We start from the raw sequence: 27,084 nt of genomic DNA on the forward strand, positions 1-27,084 counted from the left end.
TAGTCTAGGTGAAGAAGAAGAATAAGAATAAGCCTGATATGAGAGCGCCGAGGCCCAACATCCTTCAAACATCCTTAAACGAGTCTCATATTCAGCAACAGCAATCTCCAGCACCTCGGGAAAGATCATGCAGCAAGATGATCATGGCCGTCACGCCTTCCGAGCACACCAAGTTGTCCTCAATCTGTGCTGCGAAAGGTACTGCACACCCAAATGCCAGAAAACTGAATTCCCATTCATGTCTATATGACCAGATGATAAGATCTCGGTGGCTTGGCAACTCTCCTTCATACTCCTATTCATGGTAGCTTCCTCTCCTCATAATAAACTATATGAAGCTAGGAAGGCACATCTCGATCTCGCTGGCGCACAACGAAATAGGTACCTCTCAGAGTATACAACTCGTGCACCAGCAAGGTTGGTTGGGGGTGGACTTGTCAAGTAGCCCACCTGAGACGCTCTCCAGGCAGGAGCTGCGGACTCACCATCGGTGCATGCCAATGCTCTCGCGCAGGGCAAATAAGGCCTAATTGCAAGTTTAAGCGTACATGACAGGCAGTCGCATGAATGTGTAATGTACTATATTTGTTCATAAACCATGATTTCAAATTGTTAGAAGGGAAAGAGAGGGATTGGTGGAATCGTTGTTTATGGATTAAGCCTCGAGGGCATAGATACAAGAATACAATGACCAACTTGGAGTACAAGACAAGGCAGGACCAAATCCTAGTCTATCATATACTTCCTAATAATCATGATACTCAACATCACCCGCAGTCACAACCGTAGTGACGCGGGCGGTGAGACTGGAGAAGGATCCGAAGGCAAGCCGACGGACACCCCCCACAGTTGTAACGGTCGACACATCATGGAAGTCGTGGCCGGGGTGGAAACCGACGAGGTTGCTCAAGCAAGGCGGTAGCCCTTTGTGCCGTGGTCGAGGTAGCCATGCGAAGGAGCCGTGGTCGATGTCGAGTCGGGGTGGCCGGTGTCGAGGAAGTCGACGGGGAACCGCGGGCGCAAGGAGGCGCCGAGTTAGTCATGGGTGAGTGGTGCGCCGGGAAGAAGACGTTGTTGATGAGGCGTCGCGTCGGGTTTGCCAAATCCGGGGACACGTCGTAGATGAAGGCATGCACCGGTGTTGCCAGCACCAGGCATGCGTAGACCGACAAAGACGAAGTTGACGAAGCGTCGCACCAGGCTTGTCAGGCTCGGGGACACGTCGTGGACGAAGGCACACATCGGTGTTGCTAGCACCGGGCATGCGTAGACGAGGGACTTGCACAAGCTGTGCACCATGTCGAGGAGTCGGAAGGGCCAGTAGAGAAGGAGACTCGACACGGTTGTGGCGCCAATCGGCATGAGGCCGATGTCACCAACGGTGGTCGGAGTAGATAAAGTGGTCGGGGTAGATGATGGCGACGCTGGCGACGGGATGGTGCCGGACCAAGACGAAGGGGGTGGACGGGTGGAGGCGGCGGCTAACGGGGTAGCAGCGACGGCGGCCGTAGAGAGCGGCGGCAGCGGCCTGACGGTGGCGGCGACGGTTGGGTTAGGAGCGTGGCGGCGGTGCTCAAAGTAGGCGAGGAACCCGACAGCGTGACCAAGACTAGCGCGGACGGTGGCGATCCCGCGCCGAGGGTGGCGACGTGGCGCATACCATGGGAAGTCGACACGCGGTGACGGCGGAGCAGACCGCGGGCCACGGCGCTACGTCCCGAAGGAGCGACACAGCGGCGGCGGGCAGGTCAGGGCGACAGCGGGAAGACCTCGAGGCGACGTGGACCGCGTTCCGCGATGCTATGGCCTGAAGGGGTGGCGCAGCGGCGGTGCGCGGGTCGGTGATGCCGCAGGGATGGCCTCGGGCGGTGGCAGTGACCGCGTTTCGTGGCACTACAGCCCGAAGAAGCGGTGTAGCGGTGGCTCGCGGGTCGGGGAGCCGCAGGGAGAACCGCTGGCCAGGGGCGACGGCCCGACGGGAGGCGGTGTGGACCTCGTGCCACGACGAACAACCCTAAGAGGCGACGCAAACCGATCTTAAATCAGAAAATAAAAAATAAACACCGATCAAAGCGACCGGCGGGACAGAGAAAAACCCAGATCAAGAGATCGGAAAAAAGACTCTATAGGGCAGCCGGTCAACATGACCGGCAGACAAACCCTAGGTACGGGAGACGCGGCCCCCGGCGACGGTCATGGAGGCCAACTGCTAGGGTTGGATCAGTTAGGCTCATACCATGTTAGAAGAGATAGAGGTATTGGTGAAATTAATTTTTATTGCTTAAGCCTCAAGGTCATATATATATATATAGGAATACAATAATCAACTTGAAATACAAGACAAGACAGAAGCGAATCCTACTCTATCCTATACTTCCAAATAATCACGATACTCAACACAAACGAACATATAGATGAGTTCAGTGTATTCCTCTGGCACTTTAGACAAAGTACACTGGTTCTGATCTTTACTCCCAACCACGACAAATAGAGATACTGCCGTATCTTGGCTTATATTACCTCCTCCGAAAAAGCTTGTCCTAGATTTATCTAGATACAGATGAATCTAACACTAAAACATCTGTATTTAGACAAATCTAAGACAAACTTTTTGGGACACGGATAGTAAATTCTATCAAATATGCCATCGTTACAATAAGTTAGAATGCACATATGTCGCCAAGAACATGAAGCTAGAAGGGAAAAAAGGGTCCTGCCCTGTGTCAACTCCACTTGCGGTGGCTTGCGAACTCTAGCCTGACACCCCCCCCCCCCCCCCCCCCCCCCCCCCAAAGGGGCAAATCTCGTGCAGACAATAAATGAACCAATTGTTATAAAGATAAGATAATATATACCACATCCGAATCATAGACAGGACGAGGGCCGACGGGGGCGGATACCAAAACCATCGCACTATATAATAACAAGCAATAAAATAGTAAGAAAATTAGACAAGTATCTATCTAAAGTAAGAATTTTTTTCTTTTAGAAAGAAGATAAGAACAAGAGGCTCACCACGGTGGTGCCGGCGACGAGATCGGCGCGGGCGATCGACGGCAGTGAAGACGGGAATGGGACGTGACGGGCCGCTAAACCTAGACAAATCTCGAGGAAAATGGAATTTTGAGGTCAAGCTTCGAGACGAGAAAGCTTAACTAGTGTGGCTCGGGCATTTCATCGAACACCTAATGTGCATAGGACGTGAGGTAGAGCACCACAAAGCCCTCCCCTCGCCGGCTAGAGAAAAACAGAGCACTGGAGTGCTCTGCTCGCGGGCGAGGGGTATATATAGGCACCTCATTAGTCCCGGTTCGTGGTATGAACCGGGACTAAAGGGCAGCCTGTGGTCCCGGTTCAAGCCACCAACCGGGACCAATGGTGGTGGGCCAGGAGCGAGGCCCATTGGTCCCGGTTCGTCCCACCAACCGGGACTAAAGGGGCCAGACGAACCGGGACCAATGCCCCCACGAGGCCCGGCAGGCCCCTGGCCTCACGAACCGGGACCAGTGCCCCCATGGGTCCCGGTTCTGGACTGAACCGGGACTAATGGGCTGACCCGGCCTGAACCAAAGCCCTCTTTTCTACTAGTGTTACCAAGCGCGAGATGGATATGCAACGGAGAACCTCTTTTGGTCGCACTTTGGCGCATCAAAGCGCCCTCTGTTGCTTACTGAACAGATGTCCCAATGGGCCGAACTTCATAGGATATCCGGCGCTGCCATGAAGGATGTCGTAATTCGGCTGTGGCCAACCGAGCCTGTTCCGAATAGCTATTTCGGTTTGGTGCAGAGGCTTGTTGATGCGGTGCCGCGCATCGATGCTGTGAAGCGATCATCGTGCATTGAGGGTGCGCGGATGGCTTTTGCCCGAGTCAAAACATTCTGGGGGAAGATGAAGGCCATCGATGTTGCGACGAAGAGTCCACACAAAGGCAAGGACCGCCCGGAACCGGAGCATTATTTTGAAGACGTCCTAGCGGCTGCCCGCTTTATAGAGGGTCAGTGCTCGAAAGACATAATGTTCGAGTGAGGTGTATGAAAATTGTAAAAGACAATTTTATAGTTAATCTATTTATGTTTTGCTTGAGAGCTTGAATTCCTCTTGTGCGGCCGTTTTGATATAATCTGAAAGTTTTCCAGTCGTCGGTTTCAGCCCCCTCGTAGGAAGTACGCGGGTGTTCAGAAAGGAATTTAATCACTCTTTATCCAACGTCTTGGTCCATGAACGAGGTGATAATGCGGCGAACCAGACAATCGGACTATAAGGCGTTAACGCTTTCACTTAGCCATAGGAGTTTTATTGTGGGGCTACGACATAGCCCCTGGTATGTATGCGGCGTAAGGTGCCTTGCATATTTGATCTGAAAAAGATCCCTCGTGTGACACGGAGAATCGCTAAAGATTCCAAGAAGTCGTCAAGTGGTTGACCAGCTCACGCCGCATCATGATAGTCAGTTTTCGGCTTTCTCTACTGAGGTGCTCGTCCGGTTTACACCAGGGCACAATCGTAGTAGTTCTCCCTTTACTACCCTAGCCGATAGAGCGGAACGTAGGGTAGCAAGCACAGGAGCCGGGCAACCCAACTATTGACCCAAGACAATGATTCGGAGCTAATGCATATAAGGCCAAACTTGCGACGCCGAAGTATGCTATAGAGCTGTTCGGACTTCTACTAGCAACTCATTTGTTCCCATACCGAGCCCCTGGCATGTTATGCCAAGGTATTTCTGTGAAATGACCGTAGGAGCCATATTTTTTGGGGAAACAATGCAGATGATTAGTTCGGATATTGTTTATTGGGAACTGAGCGATATGCCAATGATTACTTATGATATATATATAAAGCCATCCTCCCGGCTATTTGACATGCTCGGGGTTGGAGGCGGAGGAACAGGCATAGTACATGCTCGAGAAATAGAGAGCGCGGTCTACAAAAAGTTATTTTGGACCTCCTGTCGCACATCTGCGCCGCCAGTCCTTGGTGGGGGAATCCTTGATGGAAATAGCCCCTTAGGTGAGTGTACGGATCCGGACTCCGAAGAACCAGTTTCAGATGTTTATCCTGTTCGTCACCTGTTTTTAAAGGATAGCGAAGGAAGAAATAAAAAGAAAATAAATAATAAAAAAAGTTACTGGAGTGCTTGCAGACTTGTCCGCATTGTGCTTCCGCCAATGCCCATGGTATCTTGAGTGCGTAATGATATATGCGCGGTACAAACTTTGTAGGTGTACGGACTGGGCGGCGCAAGCCGGGTTGCTATTTCCGTTCTAGGAGTTGTTGATTCTCGGGTGGAGATTGCTTCTGACCCCCGGTGTTTCGTTGGTGAACCTTTCTGTCATCCCTGTCGCTTGGCGGCCTCTTCCCCCTGTTCGGCGTTGAGCTTGCCGGCCTGTTTAAAGACCCAACAGTTTCTATTGGTATGATTAGCTGGTTTATCGGGGTGGCCATGAATCTGGCAGGGTCGGTCCAGTATCCTCTCCAGGTTCGATGGTTCGTCTCGATTCGCCTTGAATGGCTTGTTCCGCTGACCGGGCTTGGGGTTGCTGAATCCGGCGTTGACCGCTGTGTCGCCTGATCTTTCATTGTCATTGTGACTGTTCTTTTGCTTCCTCGTGGCTTGCCGTTGCCGTCTCGGATTTCGGAGGTGCCCTGGTTGTTGGCGCTATTGCTTCTACGAGCGAGCCAGTTGTCTTCTCCCGCGCAAAAGCGGGTCATCAGAGCGGTGAGGGCTGTCATGGATTTAGGTCCTTCTTGGCCGAGGTGGCGTGCAAGCCATTCGTCCCGGACGCTGTGTCTGAAAGCCGCAAGGGCTTCCGCGTCTGGACAGTCGACGATTTGTTTTTTTTTTTGACTAAGAACCGAGTCCAGAGCTCCCTGGCTGACTCTCCGGGCTGTTGGACAATGTTACTTAGGTCATCGGCATCCGGTGGCCGGACATATGTTCCTCGGAAGTTATCAAGGAATGCCTCTTCCAAGTCCTCCCAGCTGCCTATGGAATTTTCAGGCAGGCTGTTTAACCAGTACTGAGCTGGCCCTTTTAGTTTTAGTGGGAGGTATTTAATGGCGTGGAGGTCGTCCCCACGGGCCATATGGATGTGTAGGATGAAATCTTCTATCCATACCGCGGGATCGGTTGTCCCGTCGTATGATTCAATATTGACGGGTTTGAATCCTTCGGGGAATTCATGATCCATTACTTCATCAGTGAAGCAAAGGGGGTGTGAGGCGCCTCTATGTTGGGCCACACTGCGACGTAACTCCGAAGGAGTCCCTTTGCGGTTTTCGGCTCGGGCGTGGCGAGGTTTGACACGTCCGAATAAGTAGCCATCATCGCGTGTCGAAGCATGCTTTCGCGATCCGTAGATCGGTCTTGCGTGTCCTGCTCTATTGTCCAAGTCCCTCTGCAGGTCGTCTGGGTAATCGTGACCTGCATTGTTCTTGCCTTTACGACGAGGTGAGGCGGTCTGGTGTTCGGCTTGAGTTGCCTCGTTATCCGGACAGAGTTGTCGGCGACCTGCCGCATTGTGTGACGATGGTATGTGCTCCAACGCCCCGTCATCGGACTGGTATAGCAATCTGTGCTTTGGGTAGCTTTTGGCTAGGCTACTAAGGCCGTATTCTTCGGCGACCAGGACTTCGGACCATCTGTCGTTGAGTAGGTCTTGGTCAGCTTGAAGCTGCTGCTGCTTCTTTTTCAGGATCCTTGCCGTAGCTATCAGCCTGCGCTTGAAGCGCTCCTGCTCGAGGGGCTCTTCGGGTACGATGAAGTCTTCATCGCCGAGGCTTACCTTATCTTCGGAGAGCGGAAGGTAGTTGTCGTCCTCCGAACCGTCGCTGGGCAGGGCCTGTTCATCGGGGCTGGTTTGCCCGTTTTCCTGTTCCTCCTGCTCGAATATTGCTCCCACAGGGTCTTTATTGCTTTCGGGGCCGTCCGGAGTACTATTTTCTCCAGTGCCATCGTTGTTGCGGCGTGACTTGGGGCGGCGTTTGGGGCGCCAGAACTTAGACTGTGTCTCAGGAGTTTCAACTGGATCTCCCTTGTCTTTGCCGCGAGGCTTTTTAAGTGTATGGATCATGTACACGTCATATGAAGGGGTGGCCGTCTCACGCCTGATGACTGGCTGGTCTTGGCCTTGCTCCTTATCGGCATCGTCGTCTATACCGTCAATGTCTTCGGAGCCAGAAGCGGGCATGTCGGTTAAGTCCTCGACAGTGGCTATGAAGTGGGTGGCGGGTGGGAAGCGAAATTCTCCATTATCAGCCTCTAGCTCGAACCGGACATAGTTCGGTCGTTAGTCCCCCATCGGGGACAGGTTTTTCACCGAATTCAGCACATCGCCGAAGGGCGAGTGTTGGAAGACATCTGCGGCGCTGAGCTCGATGATTGCTAACCGATCCAACTCGGTGTCCGAGGGTGCGCAAGGTTCGGAACTTATAGCCGGAAACGAGTCCGAAATTCCGCTGACGCTGATATTGCCTGGTGTTGAGTTTGTGTGCGGCTCCAACGCCGCGGACTCTGTGGCTTCGGATGGTGTGAACTCCTTCGGATGGTGGCCCGTAGTACGAAGCCGCCGAACACGAAAATCTGTCCGGGGAGGAAAGTTCCACCTTGGACAGAGTTACTATAGACGATTGAAGGGGCCATCGAACCTTTCGTCGACGGCACAGCAGAACTCTCAATGAAAGCACCAATGTCGGTGTCAAAAACCGGCGGATCACGGGTAGGGGGTCCCGAACTGTGTGTCTAGGATCGATGGTAACAGGAGACAGGGGACACGATGTTTTACCCAGGTTCGGGCCCTCTCTATGGAGGTAATACCCTACTTCCTGCTTGATTGATCTTGATGAATATGAGTATTACAAGAGTTGATCTACCACGAGATCGTAATGGCTAAACCCTAAAAGCCTAGCCTGCATGACTATGGTAATGAATATATCCTTTCCGGACTAACCCCTCTGGTTTATATAGGCACCGGGGGATCTAGGGTTTACATATAGAGTCGGTTACATAAGAAGGAATCTTCATAGTCGGTTGCCAAGCTTGCCTCTCACGCCAAGTAGAGTCCAATCCGGACACGCGTACAGTCTTCGGCCTTCATGTCTTCACAGCCCATCAGTCCGGCCCATCGATAACAGGCTGCACGCCCGAGGACCCCTTAGTCCAGGACTCCCTCAACGACGACGAGCAGCGCGGCCATGACAAGGGGGCACGGAGGGGGCGACTTTCGCGTGAGGAGGTGCCTGGGATGGGCCTTAGGTCATAGAAAGTGCCTAGGATGGGTTGTGCCTCATTCTTATAATTCAAAAAATGGAAAAAGATGCTGCTAAAAATGAAAAAAATTGGTCCGCTCCAAAACAAGACAATTTTTCTGGCCTATTTTGAATGACCGGGTTAGTTGTGTTTTTTTTTTGGGGCAAAGAATTTCGTTCCGGTCCATGAACGGGCTAAAGACCACTTGGCACGTCCAGGCTGACCCTCGAGCATGTGATTGTGCTCAGGTGCCTTTGATGTCCTACCCGACCATTGAAGAGTGGGTGTAGGATATGTTCGGCGGCACGACCTGACACTAGGCCACCATTGCCCATGACGAGTCAGATTCTTGTGGGAAGGTTAAGGATGCTTCTTCTTCTCCCCAGGTGGGTGGTGCCCACAAGTTCTTGTGGTGTTGATGAGTTCGATCTTGGATACCAAGGTGGCGGCCCTGGATGGTAGGTTGCACGGTGAGCTCTCTGGCGATCAACATGGAGACACTGATGGCTGCTTTTCTTGACGGAGCGGGTGGCGAATGGCGTGGCAATGCGGGATCCTTTCGAGGTCATTGCTGGGTTGTGTAGACCAGATCTTGATCTGGAGACGTTGACTTGATCGTGACATGCCTCCTTTCGGGGTGGGCTTATTGTCCTAGGTGCCTCCTATTGGCGCGGACATGTTTTAAGCAAAAGCTTTGTGCTTTGGCATCAACGATGTTGATGCATGTGTGTTATGTCCCTCTTGAGAGCGTCATTGTGGTTCTCCTCCACATGCGAGGGCTCTAGGTGAAAACCATTATATGTTGCTTAATACTCGGCAGGGGTGACATGTTGCGCTTCAGGTACCTTCGACTCTGACTTATTTAGGCAGGCTAGGCTATTAGCATGTTGCTTCTTGGGTTTCAACATGCGGCAGACTGGGTTGTCTCTTCTCTTTTAAATATGACTGCATCGTCATCTCTATTAGCCCGTACTGCTCGCTAGGAGGATCGACGCTCCTCAGACCAGAGTGAGAGGGCAAAGGAACATCTCCATCGATAGTTTGGCAAGAGCTTTGTGGCATAGTCTAGTGGTTTCTCCGGGGGACGCAGGGTTGCTCTTCGTTGACGAACTCGAAGGGGATATGGCTAGTGTTTGGTTAGTCATGTGGCATGCCCGACAATGAGGTCGTGGCATAGAGTTGTGTGTGGCACGTTCTCTTAATTTTGGACTTTATTTCATTTTCTTTGTATCAAGGTTTTCTCATCAACATATATCGTTGGGCGAAAATGCTAAACCTACGAACATCACACATGAGCTTAGAAACATGCCAAACTAATCTAAACATACAACCCTGATTTTAGGGGGGTGTGCCTCACACTCCCTTAAACACCAATCCTATTCTTCCACGTTGGTTAGTACTTACACATAAGTAGTTTCTTTACATAAGTCTAGCATTGCCCTATTGTTGGGCCGCGTGGATATATTTCACAAGAGGAGCGAAAGCTTGTTTCGAGAGAATATGAGGCTATATTTGTGTGAGAAATGAGCGATGCTAGTAAGCAGGAGTACAAGGAAAGTGTATGATGTGGCAAATCACTTGGCCGCATATCATACAACTTTCATGTTGTTTAAACCTATGTTATGCAATCATATACTCTAGAAATCTAGACTTTATAAATTTTACTCCTATTCTCAACAACCCTCTACGTAGATGTTTAATGGTACTATAACGAGTGCTAACACATCTATTACATGTAAATGTCATCAACTATATTACAACTTGACATAATTTTATTCTCTTCACTTTGTTTTGCATTTATACATCTTTTTTAATACTTCTTGTTTTATTGAGTTTACACATTTGCTTTGCTCATATCTTTTGCTAACAATTGTTCCTGTTTTAGGCATAGCTTCATCCCGTTCCATGACTGGGACGCCTTGCGCCGACCAAGAGGACATGTGAATAAGTGGAGTGGGGGGCGAGTTGGAAAAGAGGAAGGACAAAGATGTGAAACTCTCTACATGTTGCTTTGATGACCCTTGTGTTGTGACGGAGTCCACAGACTGAAAGAAGTCATGGATAGAAGGTAGAAGATTTTTCATGCGTCCCAAATATGAACAGAACCGTGCACGTCCAACTAACACCTATGATTGCCAGCCGGTACATTAAATGCAACATCAAGAGATCTCATTTTGTGGTACATATGATAGGACAAACATGTTTTTGTAGCCGCCTCTTCCTCTTTGGAAGACTATACATGCATAGATCATGAGGTACCAAAACATATCTTACATGACCTGTGGAGTGATTGGTGCATAGCCACGTCCCCGGTTCAATGAGTCTTTGCATCTAGCGGAGGAGGAGCGTCGTGGGCTTTTGAGGAAGCAAGCACGGAACTGTGTGGCGGGGAGGGCTGAATTGGGAAGGATGCTCGTGAGGCGGAGAGGATGAGGAAGTGTGAAAGGGTTTTCCGCACACAAGAGTAAGATGAAGCACGTGACAAGAAGGGGAAATGGCACCGTGTGACTTGATAGTCTTCTATGTGGGACTTGTACTACCTAATGTCATGAACTTTTATTTGAGAAGCATGTTCTATTTATCTTTTGAACTTGGGAACATTTTAATTCATAAAACTCACAACCGCCGACTCTTGCGTTGCGATGTTAAGTCTACGACCAACTTAGTAGGCGGTCGGCTTGAAATGGTACCTCAGCCGTCGCTGACAGTAGGATCCTGACTGCCCCCAAAAACATTATGTTGTTGAAGGTGGTACACAATGGGACCCTACCATTTTCAATGTCGATGATACAGTGGTAAGCCTACACCAACTTATTAGGCGCTACGGTCTCACACCCTACCGCGCCAATCCGTGCCACCTTCAAGAAGAGAAGGCTTTCGGGGTAGCTAGGACCCTACTGCCATAGGTACCGATGGTCCCACTCCATGCGTACCACTTACTAAGCAGGCGGTAGGGTATTAAGAGTGAACAAGGCACATTCCAGTGCTACCATACCAAGCATTAACATGGTTGAGCGTACATATCCAGCATTGCCAAGTTCAGGAAAACAACACATCATTGACAAGTTGATAGATCCATATATTTCACCAAAGTTCACATGACTACAATAGGGTACACCATTTCACCACACATTAATCTGAGAACAAATCTTGATCTAACTAGCTAGGTAATTACAAGTTGCATTGCGAGTACTGGAATATTAAATGTAATCGCCGCCGCAATTGCCATTGACCACGTCCCTATACATGCCCCTGCTGCTCGGGTAATCCTGGCGCTTGTGGTTTCTCTTGGTCAGCGGGTGGTGCAACTGTTGGCCTCCTATCTCGTCGCCAGTAGCCCCGCCGACGCTCTGTAACCCTAGGTGGAACATGCCCTCCATCGCAGCCATTGTGATGGGCATTGCTTCAGCTGGTAGTCCAGACATCTGATGATCCACCACGTGGATGAATGGGAAACTATTCCGCGTTGCCGACAACTGCTCCATCCCGTTCCCATGAGCATGGTGGTGGTGGTTCTGCGCACAGTCGTCCATTGCGTAAGCATCGCTATCGGCAAAGAGCAGCCTAATGGGGAAGCTGAGACCAATATTCGCTGGGTCGAAGCTATCGACGAACTGGTTATCGTGCGATGGCGTGCTACCAAACATGGGGTACTGCAATCTGGGTGGTGCAGTGCCGGTGCCGGTGACATATGTTGTACTGCTGGACATAGTTGATGTCACGGAAGACGTCCCTACCATAGCGGCTCGGGAGGTGTCTGACACCACCTTGGGCTTGGCCCTGCGCTTGGCATGGCGACGATACCCCCCGCCGACTGGCACGTTGCGAAGCATGCCACCGTGGGTCCAGTAGCGGCGGCAGGAGCGGCAGAAGTGGCGGGGCTGCGTAAGGGAGTAGTTATTGAAGTAGCAAAACTTTGTGTTGGTGGAGTCGCATCGCGGGCAGTTGAGTCCCGACACCGGTTGCGGCAACCGCGCTAGCCGTGCTCGCTCCGACATGGACATCGACTTGCTTTTCCCATTGCCACCGCAATCGCCGTCCCCAACACCGCCGCAACCATCATCGCCACCCCCTGCAGCGCAGGAGCCGGCCTTGGCCATGGCCATGAACCGTTTTTGATTGTTGTTGTTGTTGTTGTTGTTGTTGTTGTTGTTGTTGTTGTTGTTGTTGTTGTTGTTGTTGTTGTTGTTGCTGCATTCTCCATCACTAGGACTAGCAGGTGAAAAAGTAGTAGTACTATGATTGTTGGTGCCGAATTGTTGCAGCTGCAAATCAACAAGAAGATGAGTAATCAATTTAGCATATCGGCCAATATATATATGGAGCTATTTTTTTCTCCATTCATCCCCGGGATGGGCAGGACGAACCGGTTTCTGGTACATCTCAGAAGTTTTGGAATTTTTTCGTTAATAATTCAAAGGAATTTTGGGTTTACATTTATTTCCGGTAATAAATTATAATATTTTGACCTACATCAGACATAAACTTCCCTGTGCAAAGGGAGAACCCGTGACCTCTTAAGAGTACTAGCGCGCTACAGCGTTCTGAGCAATGTCCCACTAAATAAATTAGTGTAAGATGTGTCACTAATAGCATCGTATAATGCACGCTAACAGTATATAAGGGTGGTGCTATTTTGCTGTAGCACACTATTTTTTCATTGATACAGACCCTGTTTGATTCACCATTTCAGTTTAAATTCATTTTTTGACCTTTCTGGTATCATAACACGAGAAACAGTGGTACCTCTTGGCCGTTCAAATTCTCATTTTTTTTTGAATTTTTCGAGTGGTGCCACTGTTTCTCGGGTGTCTATGAAATGTCCGGTAACCGGTCGGCTACTGTAAATTTCGACCAGAAAAAGAAAACCTGATATGGAGTATATTCCAAGATATAAATATCTGCAATCAGAAAACCTAGCTCACTGAGTGCACACATATTCTTATTTTTGTTGTTTGAACAACATCATGAGGGAATATGCAATTAATTAGCTAGCTAGAAGCACAAGGATGCATACCTGAAGCTGGTTGTGGTCGGTGTTCCAGAAGTTTGATGAATCAGGGAAGGCAGGAAGGCAGATCATATCCGGTGATGTAGAGAGAAGAGAAAGTGGGAGGAAGAAACTTAGCGGCAGTTGGGGAAATCAAGCGGAAGAGTACTAGTACCAAGGAAAGGAATGGAATGGATGCTAGAAAGAGAGGGGGGAGGGTCTAGCTACCCAACAAGATAGAGAAAAAGGAGAGAGTAAGGTAGCTAGCAGCACCAAAATAGATGAGAGAGAAGGAACACACACGCGCTATATATATTGTTGTTGTTTTCCTTCATTTGCACACTTTTCCTTTTTCAATGTATATGCGGACGTGGCTCAGAGTGCTACCCATGCTAGCTACAGTTTGCAATAAATTAGTTAGTGTACTCTGATGAGCTAAGCTGATAGCTAATTTGCCACCGCATAATTAATCATCCTGGCCACTCCATAGAGTTTAATGGTACTAGCAATTCGGTAGGCCTACATATATTTTTTGTTTGAACACTAGCAAGTCATATCACTCACTCTGTTTCGAGACAATCACTTCTCAACTGTCCTGCGTTTTAATTTTTAGTAGTAACCAAGATGTCGAGTCCTTTTCATCACATGTTTTTCTAATTCTAAATTTTCATAATATAGTCTTCCAAAGATGCCATAAAATGTAGGATATGTCAATGCGAGATGAACTTCAATCTTGACACGTGCATGTCATGTATACATAGAGAAAAAGTGACAGCCGTCTCCAGTGTTTTTTTTCGCGGAGCGGTCTCTAGTATTTGTGTTGGATATACAACTTAGTTTGCATGGGATGGGACTAACATTATATTTGACCACTCAAGAGTTAGTTAAGTTTATTTGTACCTATTATCTATAATTTAAAGGTTGGATGATTTGATCGCCAATCTAGTGAAATTTATATGACCAGTGACGTGGTGGTGGTTTTGTGCACACACCAATCGGCACAAAAACAAGATAAAGTTAAACATACATTTATTAATAAACAAAAATAAATGTGAATATCAGGACAAAAATAAAAGCGCAATTATTCTGTAAGTTTTAACCAAAAATGGGAAACTGTGGATAACTCATAAATAATTTATGAACATTCATGAGTAGTCTATGATAATACTCTTGAAGTTTATTTAAAAATTTTATTGATTTTTTCTCTTGGAATACTTCGGGTTTAACTTGTCTACTTAATTTTATTGTTTTTCATGTTAGATGATTGCTATGCGTGTCCGCAATGTTAGCAATCAAACTGTTATGATTAGGGTCAAGGATATAATGTGCTCTGTATCAGAAGTTTAGGCTCAAATTTGTGTAATTTCAAAATCTAGGAGGTAAAACTGCAACTGCTAGTTAAATAGGTATGGTCGGCGACGGATTTTTCATCCACTTTTATATCATGGTAGAAGTTTCTCTCGAACCTGAGCGAGTTGGAAACCTTGAGCAATCCACTCTGATTATACTTCCAAGGTTAATACACATGACATTGTTCTTGGTTGTGTGCATTCTCGGGTGCAGAGAGCAAATTAAGATATCCTATTTTATTACCCGGCGGCCAATCGTTGGTGTGAACAATTAAGTGTTTAATTGAAGCCAGGTGGTTTGCAAGTAACACTGTTGATTTGTAGCATGATAGTTCTGGGTACTGTATGTAGCTGGAAATATACGTACTCTTCTCATCTTCATATCCATGGAGTATATGAGATAGTCACCGTGAATACGAGATGACAACTAAATTTCTCTTGCATTAATTTTTCTTGTGTGTTAGTAGTTATAAACTAATGCACGTGCATATATAGCATCGATCACCGTCCATAATGTAATATATCCATTCCTAATTATTTTATTGATGTTTGTCAGGTTGACATGGCTGCTACGTGTGCAAAATATCGGCCATGTTTTCTTTTGAAACTAGGGAGGGGTGGGGGCCTCCCCACCTGAAAAATATTCATTGATTTTTGAAGTAGCAAAACAAGCATATATTCATAGTACAAAAGATTCAGAAAGCACCCATTCAAGTTGAGGTAAGATAGTCTCGTCATAACATGGCACTGGATTTAAACTCGGCATGTTATAGATATATTTTCTTTACATGTATTTGATAGTTTAGAATTTGCAATCCATCTCCTAACTTATCTATATGAGAGGCTTCTTGCCCTCCAAATTTGTACTCCTACTAGCACAAATGCCCGTCCGTTGCAACGGGCTAAAAATTCGTTAAACCTGCTCTGTATGACAGCATGCATCATTTTTTATACCTAGTTCTGATAAACATCAGCATAAGTTTATAATGTTATCTCTTTTCGGAGTATGACGCATGGACCTAAATAAGCCACCCTAACATCTTTCATCAATGAACGAGTAGTGCTGCATGGAATAGTCTAGTAACTGGTTCTATTTTTACTTTTCAGAAAACACAAATATTTCTTTATTATAAAATAATTAAACAATTTTGAAATTTTTAATCTTTCTATTAGAACTGAAACATCTTTTGAAGATGAACATTTTTTTGAACACATGTTTTTTAACTAAAATTTTGTGGTCAAATTTAAATGGTTTTGTTAAAAAAAAGTTGGAACATTTTTTAGGAGTTTTGTGCATTTTTAAACAAGCGTGAACATATTTAAAAGCATGCTTTTAAAAAAAATTAAGAAGAATTTGAAACACTCTTTATCTAAAAAAAACACACACACTTGGTGCCCGCAATTAGAAAAATAATTGTTGGTGTCTAGACCAATGTAGTGTAAAGTTGAGAAAGTCGTCAGGGTGTCCTTTTATTTTTGCGACTCGTCAGGGTGTCCTTTGATGGTCCTTCCTTCATCTTAGCACTATCATCGGGTAGAAGAGCAATGGTGTAAGTGTTTTTAGCAGGATACACAGACGTAAAATTGTTCGAGAGTTTAATAACTAATCTAAATGTTTTTTCTTAGAATTTTGAAAATATTTAAATGCAAACAAATTTTTTTTGGATGGAAGAGTAGTGGTGCATTGAAAAGTGGGATTGTTTATATACATTTGTTGGTTAATATTCGAAAGCAAACAGGTTTTTACTATGTTGATATTCTTTTTAAGAAAATGTTGGTTGCTTGGTTTGCAAGATTATATTATGTTTTTTTTTCCTTTTGCACTACTTGAACTTGGCCCAAAGACCGAACCGCACTCACTCTCACTCATCACCATAAAAAATGCAAACTTTTTTGATAATTTTCATGTGAAGGCGACGTACACCATCCATCACGTATATACGCTTCTTCTACATTTCAGCAAACATAGCAAACAATCCTCCTGTGTCTCTTTTATCCACGCAGCGCTGCGCTGCTCATCCCGGCCCCAAAGTTCCCACACCCCCACCCACGGCGCCGCGTACTCCCCTCTCCTCTTCCCTCTTCCACAGACGATGCACTCTCCCTGGAGTGCGCGGCCGTGTCGTGTCCGCCTCCAGCCTATCGCGGGTCCGCCGAGCAGCGGTGTCCGTTGGTGCCCCTTTCTTCCTCTGCCCGGCCTTGCTTGGCCATAAGCTAAGCTCGCGGGGCTCCGTTCCATTCCATTCCATCATTCTGGTCCCTCTCCTAGGGTCGGTTGTTTCGATTTCTTATGGGACACTGCTAGGCGTCGTCCGGCTGACGTGAGACAATCGTAAACCGCCTCCTGAGCCATTGGATGAGGCCATGCGTAGCCGTCCGATATGTGCCAGTTGGACCACGAGCGCAACCCAGCAGAAATTGACTCAGTCATCTCTCCAGTGCAGCACTCCTCCATCGCTCTTCGTCATCCCGTCTTGCAGTGATGCCTGTTGACGACCTCCGAAATCAGCCGGTCATCTCCGCCACAGCAAACATCCCCGTTGCATTGAAGCTTCTGCGTCGTCTAGCTCAACAGGCTCGACGAGATCCACCGAAGGTGACCGGTGCCTCATGCCGAGTGCGTCAGGACTCTCGGGAGAGCTGCATAGCAGCGCCGACAAGGTTGCATCGCAGCACCAGTGCCTCATGCCGCGTGCGTCGGGAGAGTTGCATCGCAGCACCGGTGCCTCATGTCGCGTGCGTCGGGAGAGCTGCATAGCAGCGCCGGCGAGGCTGCATCGCAGCTCCGGTGCCTCATGTCGCGTGCGTCGGGAGAGCTGCATTGCAGCGCCGGTGCCTCCTGTCACGTGCATCGGGAGAGCTGTATAGCAGCGCAGCTTCGATGCCTCCTGTCGCGTGAGTCGGGAGCTGCATACCAGTGTCGACGAGGTTGCATCGCAGCCGGTTCACAGTGCGCCGCACCCCATCTGACTAACAGCGCTTGAATGCTTTATCGGAGCACTGGCTGCCACCGGCGAGTGTTGTTTCGCAACACCACAAAATGGCCATGGTGGAGAGACGCATTGGCTTGGGACAGTGTCTTGGGGACAACATGTCCACGATGGAGAGGTGTGAAAATCAGCAGTAGAAGGAATCGAGAGGTTAGAGAACGAGGGATCATGGGGAAAACGGATGGCTCGTTTCGCTAAGAAGACAAGGTTGTCGCGTGGCATGCAGAGCGGGCTGTTTATGCGAGTTGTGTCGCTGATTCAACGAATTTCCCATATTTGATTTGGGTCACGGGGGTTGCCGATTGCGTGCTTATCTGAGATTCTTCCTGCAGACCTACTTGCTCTTCGCGGACTAATTCCTTCATTCTGTTCCCCTCAGAGGCTTGTTGATTTCTGATGCAGAAAAGTCACCCGCGTATATAAATTGATTGAATTGGTTGAAAAGGAGCGAGGTGGGACTATTTATGAGTTCTAATCCTCACGCAGAAAGTATTTTTCGCTGCTCCTCTGCTCATCGGTTTAATAAAATGTGGGCTATGTCAGTTCGGCCCACGCGCGTGACAACGAAACTTACGGCCTCCTGGGGTAATGCCTGAGCTACGCCCGCGGGTCGCTGGCCTGCTTCTTCGTTGTCGATGGGCTGTTTCGTTCGCTTTCTCGGTGTCAAACGATCTGAGCGAAATCGATCGACGGTTTAGTACCACCTCGAGTATATGTTTTAAATTCAAACTGGAAGCGTAAATTCACAGAAAGGAAGCGTATTATAACGGTGAACCCACGGAGTCAATCCGTACTTTATTATTACTAGCAAAAGGGCCCGTGCGTTGCAACGGAGTTAAAGAAAATCCTAAAGCATCAACTTAAAGGTATTTCTATTATGACCATGTGCATAAAGCTGATCGGTTTATCATATCACCACTAACGTCCTTGCATTCTATTAAACATGCCTATTTTATTTACTAAGACACCATTACCGCTATTGAAAATTTAGGAAATTCACACAATTAGTAAAAAGTGCAATACATAAAAAAAACATACATAACTTTGTGTGACGGCCCGTCGGTGCACTGCTTCTCAATGAGGGCAGCTGCGGCTTGGCTTCGTGCGCTTTTCGGAACAACGTGTATAACGACCGAGTCAACCAGGCCTTTCCCTTGAAGTTTTCTTATCCCTGATACTTTACTTTTTTCAAGTACAACATGTCTGGGCATCTTAGGCTTCTGTTGCATCAGTACTGCATCTACTAAACTATAATGTTTGTTTCATGTTATTTGCTTTGATTTGAATTGAGGTTTTTTTAAAATCCCTCACTTGAATTTTATTAAGTTAGCCAACCAAATGAAATTCAAATAAGTAATTTTATGGATCTTCGATCTATCTAAATTGAGGGAATTCACATGGTGGTTCTTTTTATTACTCATGAACATAGCCCCCAAAAATATTAGGGAGCTAAAAATAACAATCCCATTCATTTCAAATTAAGCATAACCCACTCTTAATTTAAACTTCTTAATTAAACTTCGGATAATTCATGTGGAGTTGGCACAAACCCAAAAGGCCAAAAAAATAGTTTCAAGTTTCTTCAAACCCAATTGATTTTCAAATTCTTTTCTTAGGCAAGATTTTATAATTCTTAAACACCGCTCTCTCTTCCCTGTGTTTTTTTGGCCCAACTCATATAGCAGCAGCAACCCAGTTTGCATGCCATTTTTCCCCACCACCAGCGGCAGCCTCCTCCCACTTTAACCCTACCCCGCCCCCCAATTCCTGGGGTCTCTGTCTCAAGTCTCGATCCGGGGTGATGTGCCCCAAGCGCCTCGCTGCATGGCCTCGACGTTGCACCCGATGACCCTCCATTCCCACTCGATCTCTTCCTCGCCACACCTCTGTGTGCGCCTCCTCCCGCTGTGCATCGTGCGCTACCATCGCGTGGTGAACCAGCGCCGCCTTCCAGGCCGGCTCCTGCCGCCGGGCCGTCCGCATCGTCATCTGTTCAACCGCCCCCAGGCTGGCGTCCTAGTCCGAACTACCGCGGCAAAAACCCTATCTACAGGCCGCCGTCGACTCGTTCGGTTCCGCCTACGACATCACCAGCACCGAGTCCTGCACCACCCACCAGTGCTCCATCTGCGGTTGCATGGCGGCCTCCTCATGATCCTTGGATGGGGCTTGTTCAAGCATGGCCCATGCCCTGGTCCGCTCCGTCCACCCTCGGTGCTCCGCCGGCATACTCAGGTGCCTGGCAACCCGGCCTTCGGCCGCCTACTGGTGCTCCCTGGGTTCTCAACCCCCGACAGCCGGCCAATGCCTATCACGCCGCCCCGACGTATGCTCCTTATGGTCATTACAGCACCGACGGCGACGCCTACTACACACCTCAGCCGGCCCTCCTCCCGACGCCACCCCCTCCACAGTCGGCCAATGCCTACTACACTCCCCAGCCGGCCCTACTGCCTTCACCATCGTATCCGCCGGCACTGCTTCCAACGCCACCCTCACCTGCGACGCCGAGCTGGGATCAAGCTGCTTTCATTGCGTACTACAGCTCCGAATCAGTGGGAGGGCAAGGGGTAGTTAAGTTTTAGGTTGGCTCTTGTTTTTTAAGACAGACTGATTGGGTGCTAAGATCCAAAGTGGAGAGGGAAACAGCCCAGATCGTACGCTAAGATCCCTAAGCAATCACTTAGTGAAAAAGGAAGTGATCGAGCGATGACAACCAGGAGGTGGGCTTGTAAGCAGCCATCCTTTGAAGAAAGCGTAATAGCTCAATGGTCTAGCTCCATGGCACCGAAAATGTCTCAGGGCTCAAGTGATTCACCGAAGCGACGAGACCTTGAAAGCAGCTTTTTCAAGTGTCAGTAGCGGGACGTTCTGTCAATCGGGGAAGGTTTTTGGGTGGGGTGAAGTCGTCCGAAATTGTATTGTAATTATCAATACAATATCTATTATATTCTGTCAATCTTTCTCTCTCTATCGTTCTACACGGCAGACCACAGTCCGCGAGGCCAAAGGGTGAAGTCGTCGTCTATGCTTTTGATGACTTCGGAAGCCGTAATGTCAAACTGTCTGAACACTTTTGCATTACGAACGTCCCATATCTTCCAGAGAATGACGAGCACAACAAACGTTGTGATGGAGGCAGCCGGCGGTGTGCCTAGAACCAGATGTCCACGAAGGGTGAGCTCGAGGGTGTCAAGCCAATGGCAGCAAAAATATTGGACAATGGGGGTAGGAGAAAAACAGGTGCAGGCGGTCTTCCTCGGCAGCAAAGCACCTAGGGCAGGTCGCATTGTCTTGCAGGGTCTTCCGGTGTATGTTCGACTTGGTGTTAAGCCCGTTTAAGTAGAACAACCATCTGAATATCTTGACTTTGGCCGGCACACGCAAGGCCCACATGATCTTCAGAACTGGTTCAACCGGCTGGATCGAGAAGGCGGAGTATGCCCCTTGTTGTTGCAGCCCTAACTAGCTCTCTCTCGCGCGTAGCTGGAGGTAGAAGAAGCAGAAGCACAGAAAGAAAAGAGAAGGATACTGGAGTTTCACCCGGCCGTACCACAGAGGCCATTACTATTCCAGAGCACCAACTCTCCTCAACAAACACACACTGGCAGCCGTGACTTTGTAGTCCCCCAGCAACGCAGCCCTCACGTTTTCCCTAGCTAGCTCTCCGCTGCATGCAAGCGAGCGAACCGGTCATGCGCACCACGCGCGCTATGCGCGCGACGCGGCCAGGTCCACCGGCCACTCCTAACAGACTGGCTACTACAACTACGTGCACACACACGCTACAGCCACCAGCACACACATGCGCACACACGCACACCACACACGCACACTCACCACGCTTCCACGGCATCCCGCACGTCCCGCGCGCATCCGACACGCCCGACGAGCCCGACCGCACCAGTACGTCCCGCGCGCACCCGACGCACCCGACGAGCCCGACCGCACAAAGCCGTGGCTTATTCCAACACACACCCCCTAAGCCATGGCTTAGAGGAGTCCGTCGTCGTCGACGTTGGCGTCCGCGAGGAGAGCCTGCTCCGCCGCCGGTCCTTTCCACAGCTGCGGGCAGTCGCGCCGGAAGTGCCCGTGCTTCCCGCATTTGTAGCAGCGTCCACGGCGCTTCCTTCCGTTGCCTGACGCTGTGCTCGCCGCGCCGTCGTCGTCGTGGTCGCTGAAGCCGCGTCTACCTTGTCGTCGCTCCCGAGCTGCCCACTGTTCGACCGTCGTCATCTGCTGCCCGTCCACGCGCTCACCGCCGGCCCGTACGCGCCGCCGCGTCCTCTCCTCGAACGCCTTGAGTTGTCAAAGCGCCTCCTCGAACGCCATCTCCTCAACGTTGCAGAATTGCGCGATTCCGGCCACTGCGGCGTACAGCTGGTCCGACATGGTGTCGAGCAGCTTCCTCACCATGGCCGCGTCGTCGAGCGTCAAGCCGAGCACCGCGTACCTCGCCGCCATGCCACTGACCTTCCCGGCGTAGTCGTCCAGCTCGTCGCCGTCGTCCATCCGCAGGCGATCGAACTCTCCACGCAGCGTCCCGAGCCTCGCCGCCCGCACCCGATCGGCGCCGATGAAGCGCACTTTGAGGGAGTCCCATATCTCCTTCGCCGTGGTCTTCGTCGCCACCTGCATCAGCAAGTCCTCCGGCAATGCGCCCAGCATCGCCGCCCGCGCCGTCTTACTCTTCCCGGCGTCGACCGCCGCACCCTCCGCCGGAGCCACCGCACTCCATAGCCCCTGGGCGTCAAGGATAACCTCCGCCTTGATCGCCCAGGCGGTGTAGTTCATCGTCGTCAGCGGCGGCGGCTGCAACGCCATCACCCCGCCACCACCACCGTGAGGGACGAGCGACATGGCCGCCGGCAGGATCGCACCAAAGCTCTGTATACCAAATGTTGGTGACCGCACTGATTTGAATAAGGTCAAAGCCCAAATCTGCTCACGATGTTGCGATAAAAAAAATCAAAATCTAAGAGACAAATTAAACTACGTTTCGGTCAAGTTTAGAACTTTTGCTTGCTCACCACGTACGCCACACGGTAACAAATTAAACTATAACCACCAGTTGAGGTAGTTGTGTTGGGCAATGAGTTTTCTCTCTCCAATTTCAAATCGAGATAGAAAGTGATGTGCAATTGAGTCCAATTCAACTTCCTTGTTCAATGTGCAGGACCGTGTTCTTGGTTGTGTGCATGCTCGTATGCAGAGACCTCTCCTTCTGTTACTCGAGGGTTGATTGTCCACGTGAACAAATAAGTGTTTATTTGAAGCCAGGTGGTTTGCAGGTGTCATTGTTCGTCCATGCTATGATAGCTGCAGGCACTGTACATACCCGGAGATATAGGTACTGCAGCGTGTGTACGTTAGTGACTTCTTGCATTCTTCACAGCGGTCCATGACATATTACATCGATCACCTTCTATGATACAATATCTTACTATGCACGTACTGCTTGACAGCTACTACACAGTACACACTACACTAATGTCCACTCAGGGTTGTTCCTCAAGTTAGCTACCGTGTTAAATTCTTAGGAAAGTAGACTTATTTGTAATGCCAAACATTGAAATAAGGGAACATCCACCTGAATTAGTTTAAGCTAGTTGAAGAATCGTATATCAGGGCAACTCCAAGGGGGATCACCAAACGAACGACAACAAATGTAGGCAGACATGTCTTGACATGTCCGCGGACAACGGGCAGGTGCCGGCCATCCAACCATAGTCACCAAATCTGAACAGGGGCTATGACAAACAGTGGGCCAGGAGGACCAAGCGAAAAAAAATAGGTGAGTCGAACACATTGGTTGTGGGAAGATGTGGTCCAACTAACAGTGGATCAGGTGAGCCCCCCGCCCCCCCCCCCCCCCCCCCCCCCCCCACCCAAAAGTTAGCTGACGGTTTGGGGGATTCCGGACGCCCTGTCCAATCCGTACAAATTCCACGACTTATATGGGATGCTTTAAGTGTCCAGACATTTGCGAGCGATTTGATGACCCTCGTTGGAGTTGCTCTCAGGAGATAGGGTTGCCATATATATACTCCCTTTGGTTGGTATTGAGTCCATTTGTACACTTGCGTTGCAAAAGGAGTTTTACCAAAACTGACAAAAAAGAAAATATAATTAAGTTTGGTCATTGTCCATGCTTGTACTATCCACTGTTTTGCGCCTGGTACATTATCTACTACCCCATGCTCATTCAGGACTCAGAACATTAATCGATAATCACAACATCTCACCAAGAAATTGCATCGCTCAAATATGTTTATCGGCCAGATTTATCCATCCTTTTATCTCATAATCAGGTAATCTTTGGTACTTGAAATACCTTACCATACTAGCATGTGCATTAGAAAGGTAATGGAAAATTAGGTCGTGTTCCGTATGTTATGCTCATAGCTAAAAATAAGGTCCATTTATGGATGGAGCGAGTAATTATAAATAGGATTTTCTGATCCCAACATGTAGCTATTAAACATTGGAAAGAACATATGTGTGGAGTACTACGAAAATGAGTACATGCTTTATGTTAATTAAAAATGTTATGATGGAGAAATCTTACCTAATAAGGGCACTTAATTAATTCTGTGTACGTGGCACATGCATTACAAAAGTTACAGATGCGAGCTACGTACTCATTGCGTGTACATTTGGATCGATGCAACTTTGTGTTGTAGAAAAACACATGCTTAATTAGGTGTCCATGCGTATATGTTTATGAAGAGTGACTTGTCCGGTTTTTTTTTACAAACTTCAAGGACAAAGTGTTCCTAAATTTCATATAGGTAGGGAAATTGGCCTGACTTATTACGAGGGAAACTAGACCAAAAAAGTGTACAAAGAGAACACTTAAAAATAAAAACTAGAGCTTTGGGAGAGGATTCTAGACTAGGTGAAGAAGAATAGGAATACTAGAGAACGTTGTGTAAGCCTGATATGAGAGTACCGAGGCCCAACATCTTTCAACGAGTCTCATATTCAACAACAGCAATCTCATACAGGTAGGAAAGCTCATGCAGCGAGCACACCAAATTGTCCTTATCCTGTGCTGTGAAAGGTACTGCCCACCCAAATGCCAGAAAACTGAACTCGCATGCATGTCTATATGATCATATGATAAGATCGCGATGGCTTGGCAACTCTCCTTCATACTCCTAGTCATGGTAGTTTTCTCTCCTCATAATAAACTATATGAAGCTAGGAAGGTACATCCCAGAGCATACAACTCCTGCACCAGCAAGGTTGGTCGACATACTAGGGATTTAGTTGAGGTCGATACTAAAGACACCCTTAAACTGGAGCTACATTATCATAATGGATTCATGGGGGTAACTTGTCAAGTAGCCCACTCGAGACGCTCTCCAGGCAGGAGTTGTGAACTCACCATCAGAGCATGCCAATGCTCTCGGGCAGAGCAATAACGCCGAGTTGCAAGTTTAAACGTACATATAGATATACCATGTTTTATACATATATACAGGTTTAGACATATAGCATGCATGTGTAATGTGCTACATTTATACATACATATAGATAAATTCTATCAAATAGGTCATCGTTACAACTAGTCATAGTGCACATATGTTGTAGGGGAACGTAGCATGCAATTTCAAAAAAACATCCTACGCTCACGCAAAATCTATCTAGGAGATGCATAGCAACGAGGGGGAGAGTCTGTCTATGTACCCTCGTAGACCGAAGGCGCAAGCGTTTTGACAACACGGTTGATGTAGTCGAACTTCTTCTAGATCCGACCGATCAAGCACCGAACGTACGACACCTCCGAGTTCAGCACACGTTCAGCTCGATGACGTCCCTCGTCCTCTTGATCCAGCAAGGTGTCGAGGAAGTAGATGAGTTCTGTCCGCACGACGGCATGGTGACGGTGATGGTGAAGTGATCTGCGCAAGGCTTCGCCTAAGCACCGCGAGAATATGACCGGGGTGTTGTAGGAACGGAAGTATGTCTAGAGGGGGGGTGATTAGACTACTTGACCAAATAAAAATCTAGCCTTTTTCCAATTTTAGTTCTTGACAGATTTTAGCAACTTAGCACAAGTCAAGCAATCAACCTACACATGCAATTCTAAGAGTATAGCAGCGGAATGTAAAACAATTGCATATAAAGGTAAAGGAATGAGTTTGAGGGAGCAAACGCAATGTTGACACGGAGATTTTTTATCCGTGGTTCCAATATGTGGTGCTATCGTACATCCACGTTGATGGAGACTTCAACCAACGAAGGGTAACGGTTACGCGAGTCCACGGAGGGCTCCACCCACGAAGGGTCCACGAAGAAGCAACCTTGTCTATCCCACCATGGCTGTCGCCCATGAAGGACTTGCCTCACTAGGGTAGATCTTCACGAAGTAGGCGATCTCCTTGCCCTTACAAACTCCTTGGTTCAACTCCACAATCTTGTCGGAGGCTCCCAAGTGACACCTAGCCAATCTAGGAGACACCACTCTCCAAGAAGTAATAAATGGTGTGTTTATGATGAACTCCTTGCTCTTGTGCTTCAAATGATAGTCTCCCCAACACTCAACTCCCTCTCATAGGATTGGATTTGGTAGAAAGAAGATTTGAGTGGAAAGCAACTTGGGGAAGGCTAGAGATCAAGATTTATGAGGTTGGAATGGAATATCTTGACCTCAACACACGGGTAGGTGGTTCTCTATCAGAAAATATGTATTGGAAGTGTAGGCATGTTCTGATGGCTCTCTCCATGAATGAAGAGTGGGTGGAGGGGTATATATAGCCTCCACACAAAATCTAACAGTTACACACAAATCACCAAACTCGGTGGGACCGAATCATTAAACTCGGTCGGACCGATTTAGTTCAAAATGTGAACGTTAGGATTCTCGGTGGGACCGACATGTCAACTCGGTGGGACCGATGTCATTAGGGTTAGGGCATAACGTAATCTCGGTGAGACCGATTACACAAACTCGGTGAGACCGATTTTGGTAATAGCCAACAGAGAGTTGGTCAGGCAAACTCGGTGGGACCGATTCGCTCATCTCGGTTGGACCGAAATGTTACGAAAAGGAAACAGAGAGTTTGCATTGCAATCTCGGTGGGACCGATCGCTCATCTCGGTTTGACCGAAACGTTACAAAGGGAAACATAGAGTTTGCAACCCCATCTCGGTGAGACCGAGATCCCTATCGGTGAGACCCAATTGATTAGGGTTTCTGGCAGTGGCTATGTCAACTGAACTCGGTGGCTCCAGATGTGAAACTTCGGTGGGGCCAAGTTGGAGTTTTTGGTTTAGGACATATGTGGATATGAGAAAGTAGTGGAGGGTTTTGGAGCATATCACTAAGCATTTTGAGCAAGAATGTCATTAAGCAACACCTCATCCCTTCTTAATAGTATTGGCTTTTCCTATAGACTCAATGTGATCTTGGATCACTAAAATAGAAAATGTAGAGTCTTGTGCTTTGAGCTTGAGCCAATCTTTTGTCCTTAGCATTTTGAAGGGCCACTTTCTAAT

At 48.3% G+C, this 27,084-nt stretch overlaps 1 protein-coding gene and 1 pseudogene across 1 annotated transcript; both read right to left on the minus strand.

The window, feature by feature from the left end:
* Positions 1 to 11,352: 11,352 nt before the first annotated feature.
* On the minus strand, positions 11,353 to 13,711 carry LOC109766981 (uncharacterized). Its single transcript, XM_020325728.3, has 2 exons — positions 13,269 to 13,711; positions 11,353 to 12,516 (listed from the first exon to the last, which is right to left on the minus strand). Exons 1-2 carry the CDS (start codon positions 13,332 to 13,334, stop codon positions 11,452 to 11,454), a joined length of 1,131 nt encoding a protein of 376 aa, XP_020181317.1. The 5' UTR covers positions 13,335 to 13,711; the 3' UTR covers positions 11,353 to 11,451.
* Positions 13,712 to 21,573: 7,862 nt separating this feature from the next.
* Positions 21,574 to 22,440, minus strand: LOC141020860 (uncharacterized; annotated as a pseudogene).
* Positions 22,441 to 27,084: the final 4,644 nt, after the last annotated feature.

The sequence above is a fragment of the Aegilops tauschii genome, chromosome 3 (assembly GCF_002575655.3).
Source record: "Aegilops tauschii subsp. strangulata cultivar AL8/78 chromosome 3, Aet v6.0, whole genome shotgun sequence".
In the NCBI taxonomy this organism is placed as follows: Eukaryota; Viridiplantae; Streptophyta; class Magnoliopsida; order Poales; family Poaceae; genus Aegilops; species Aegilops tauschii.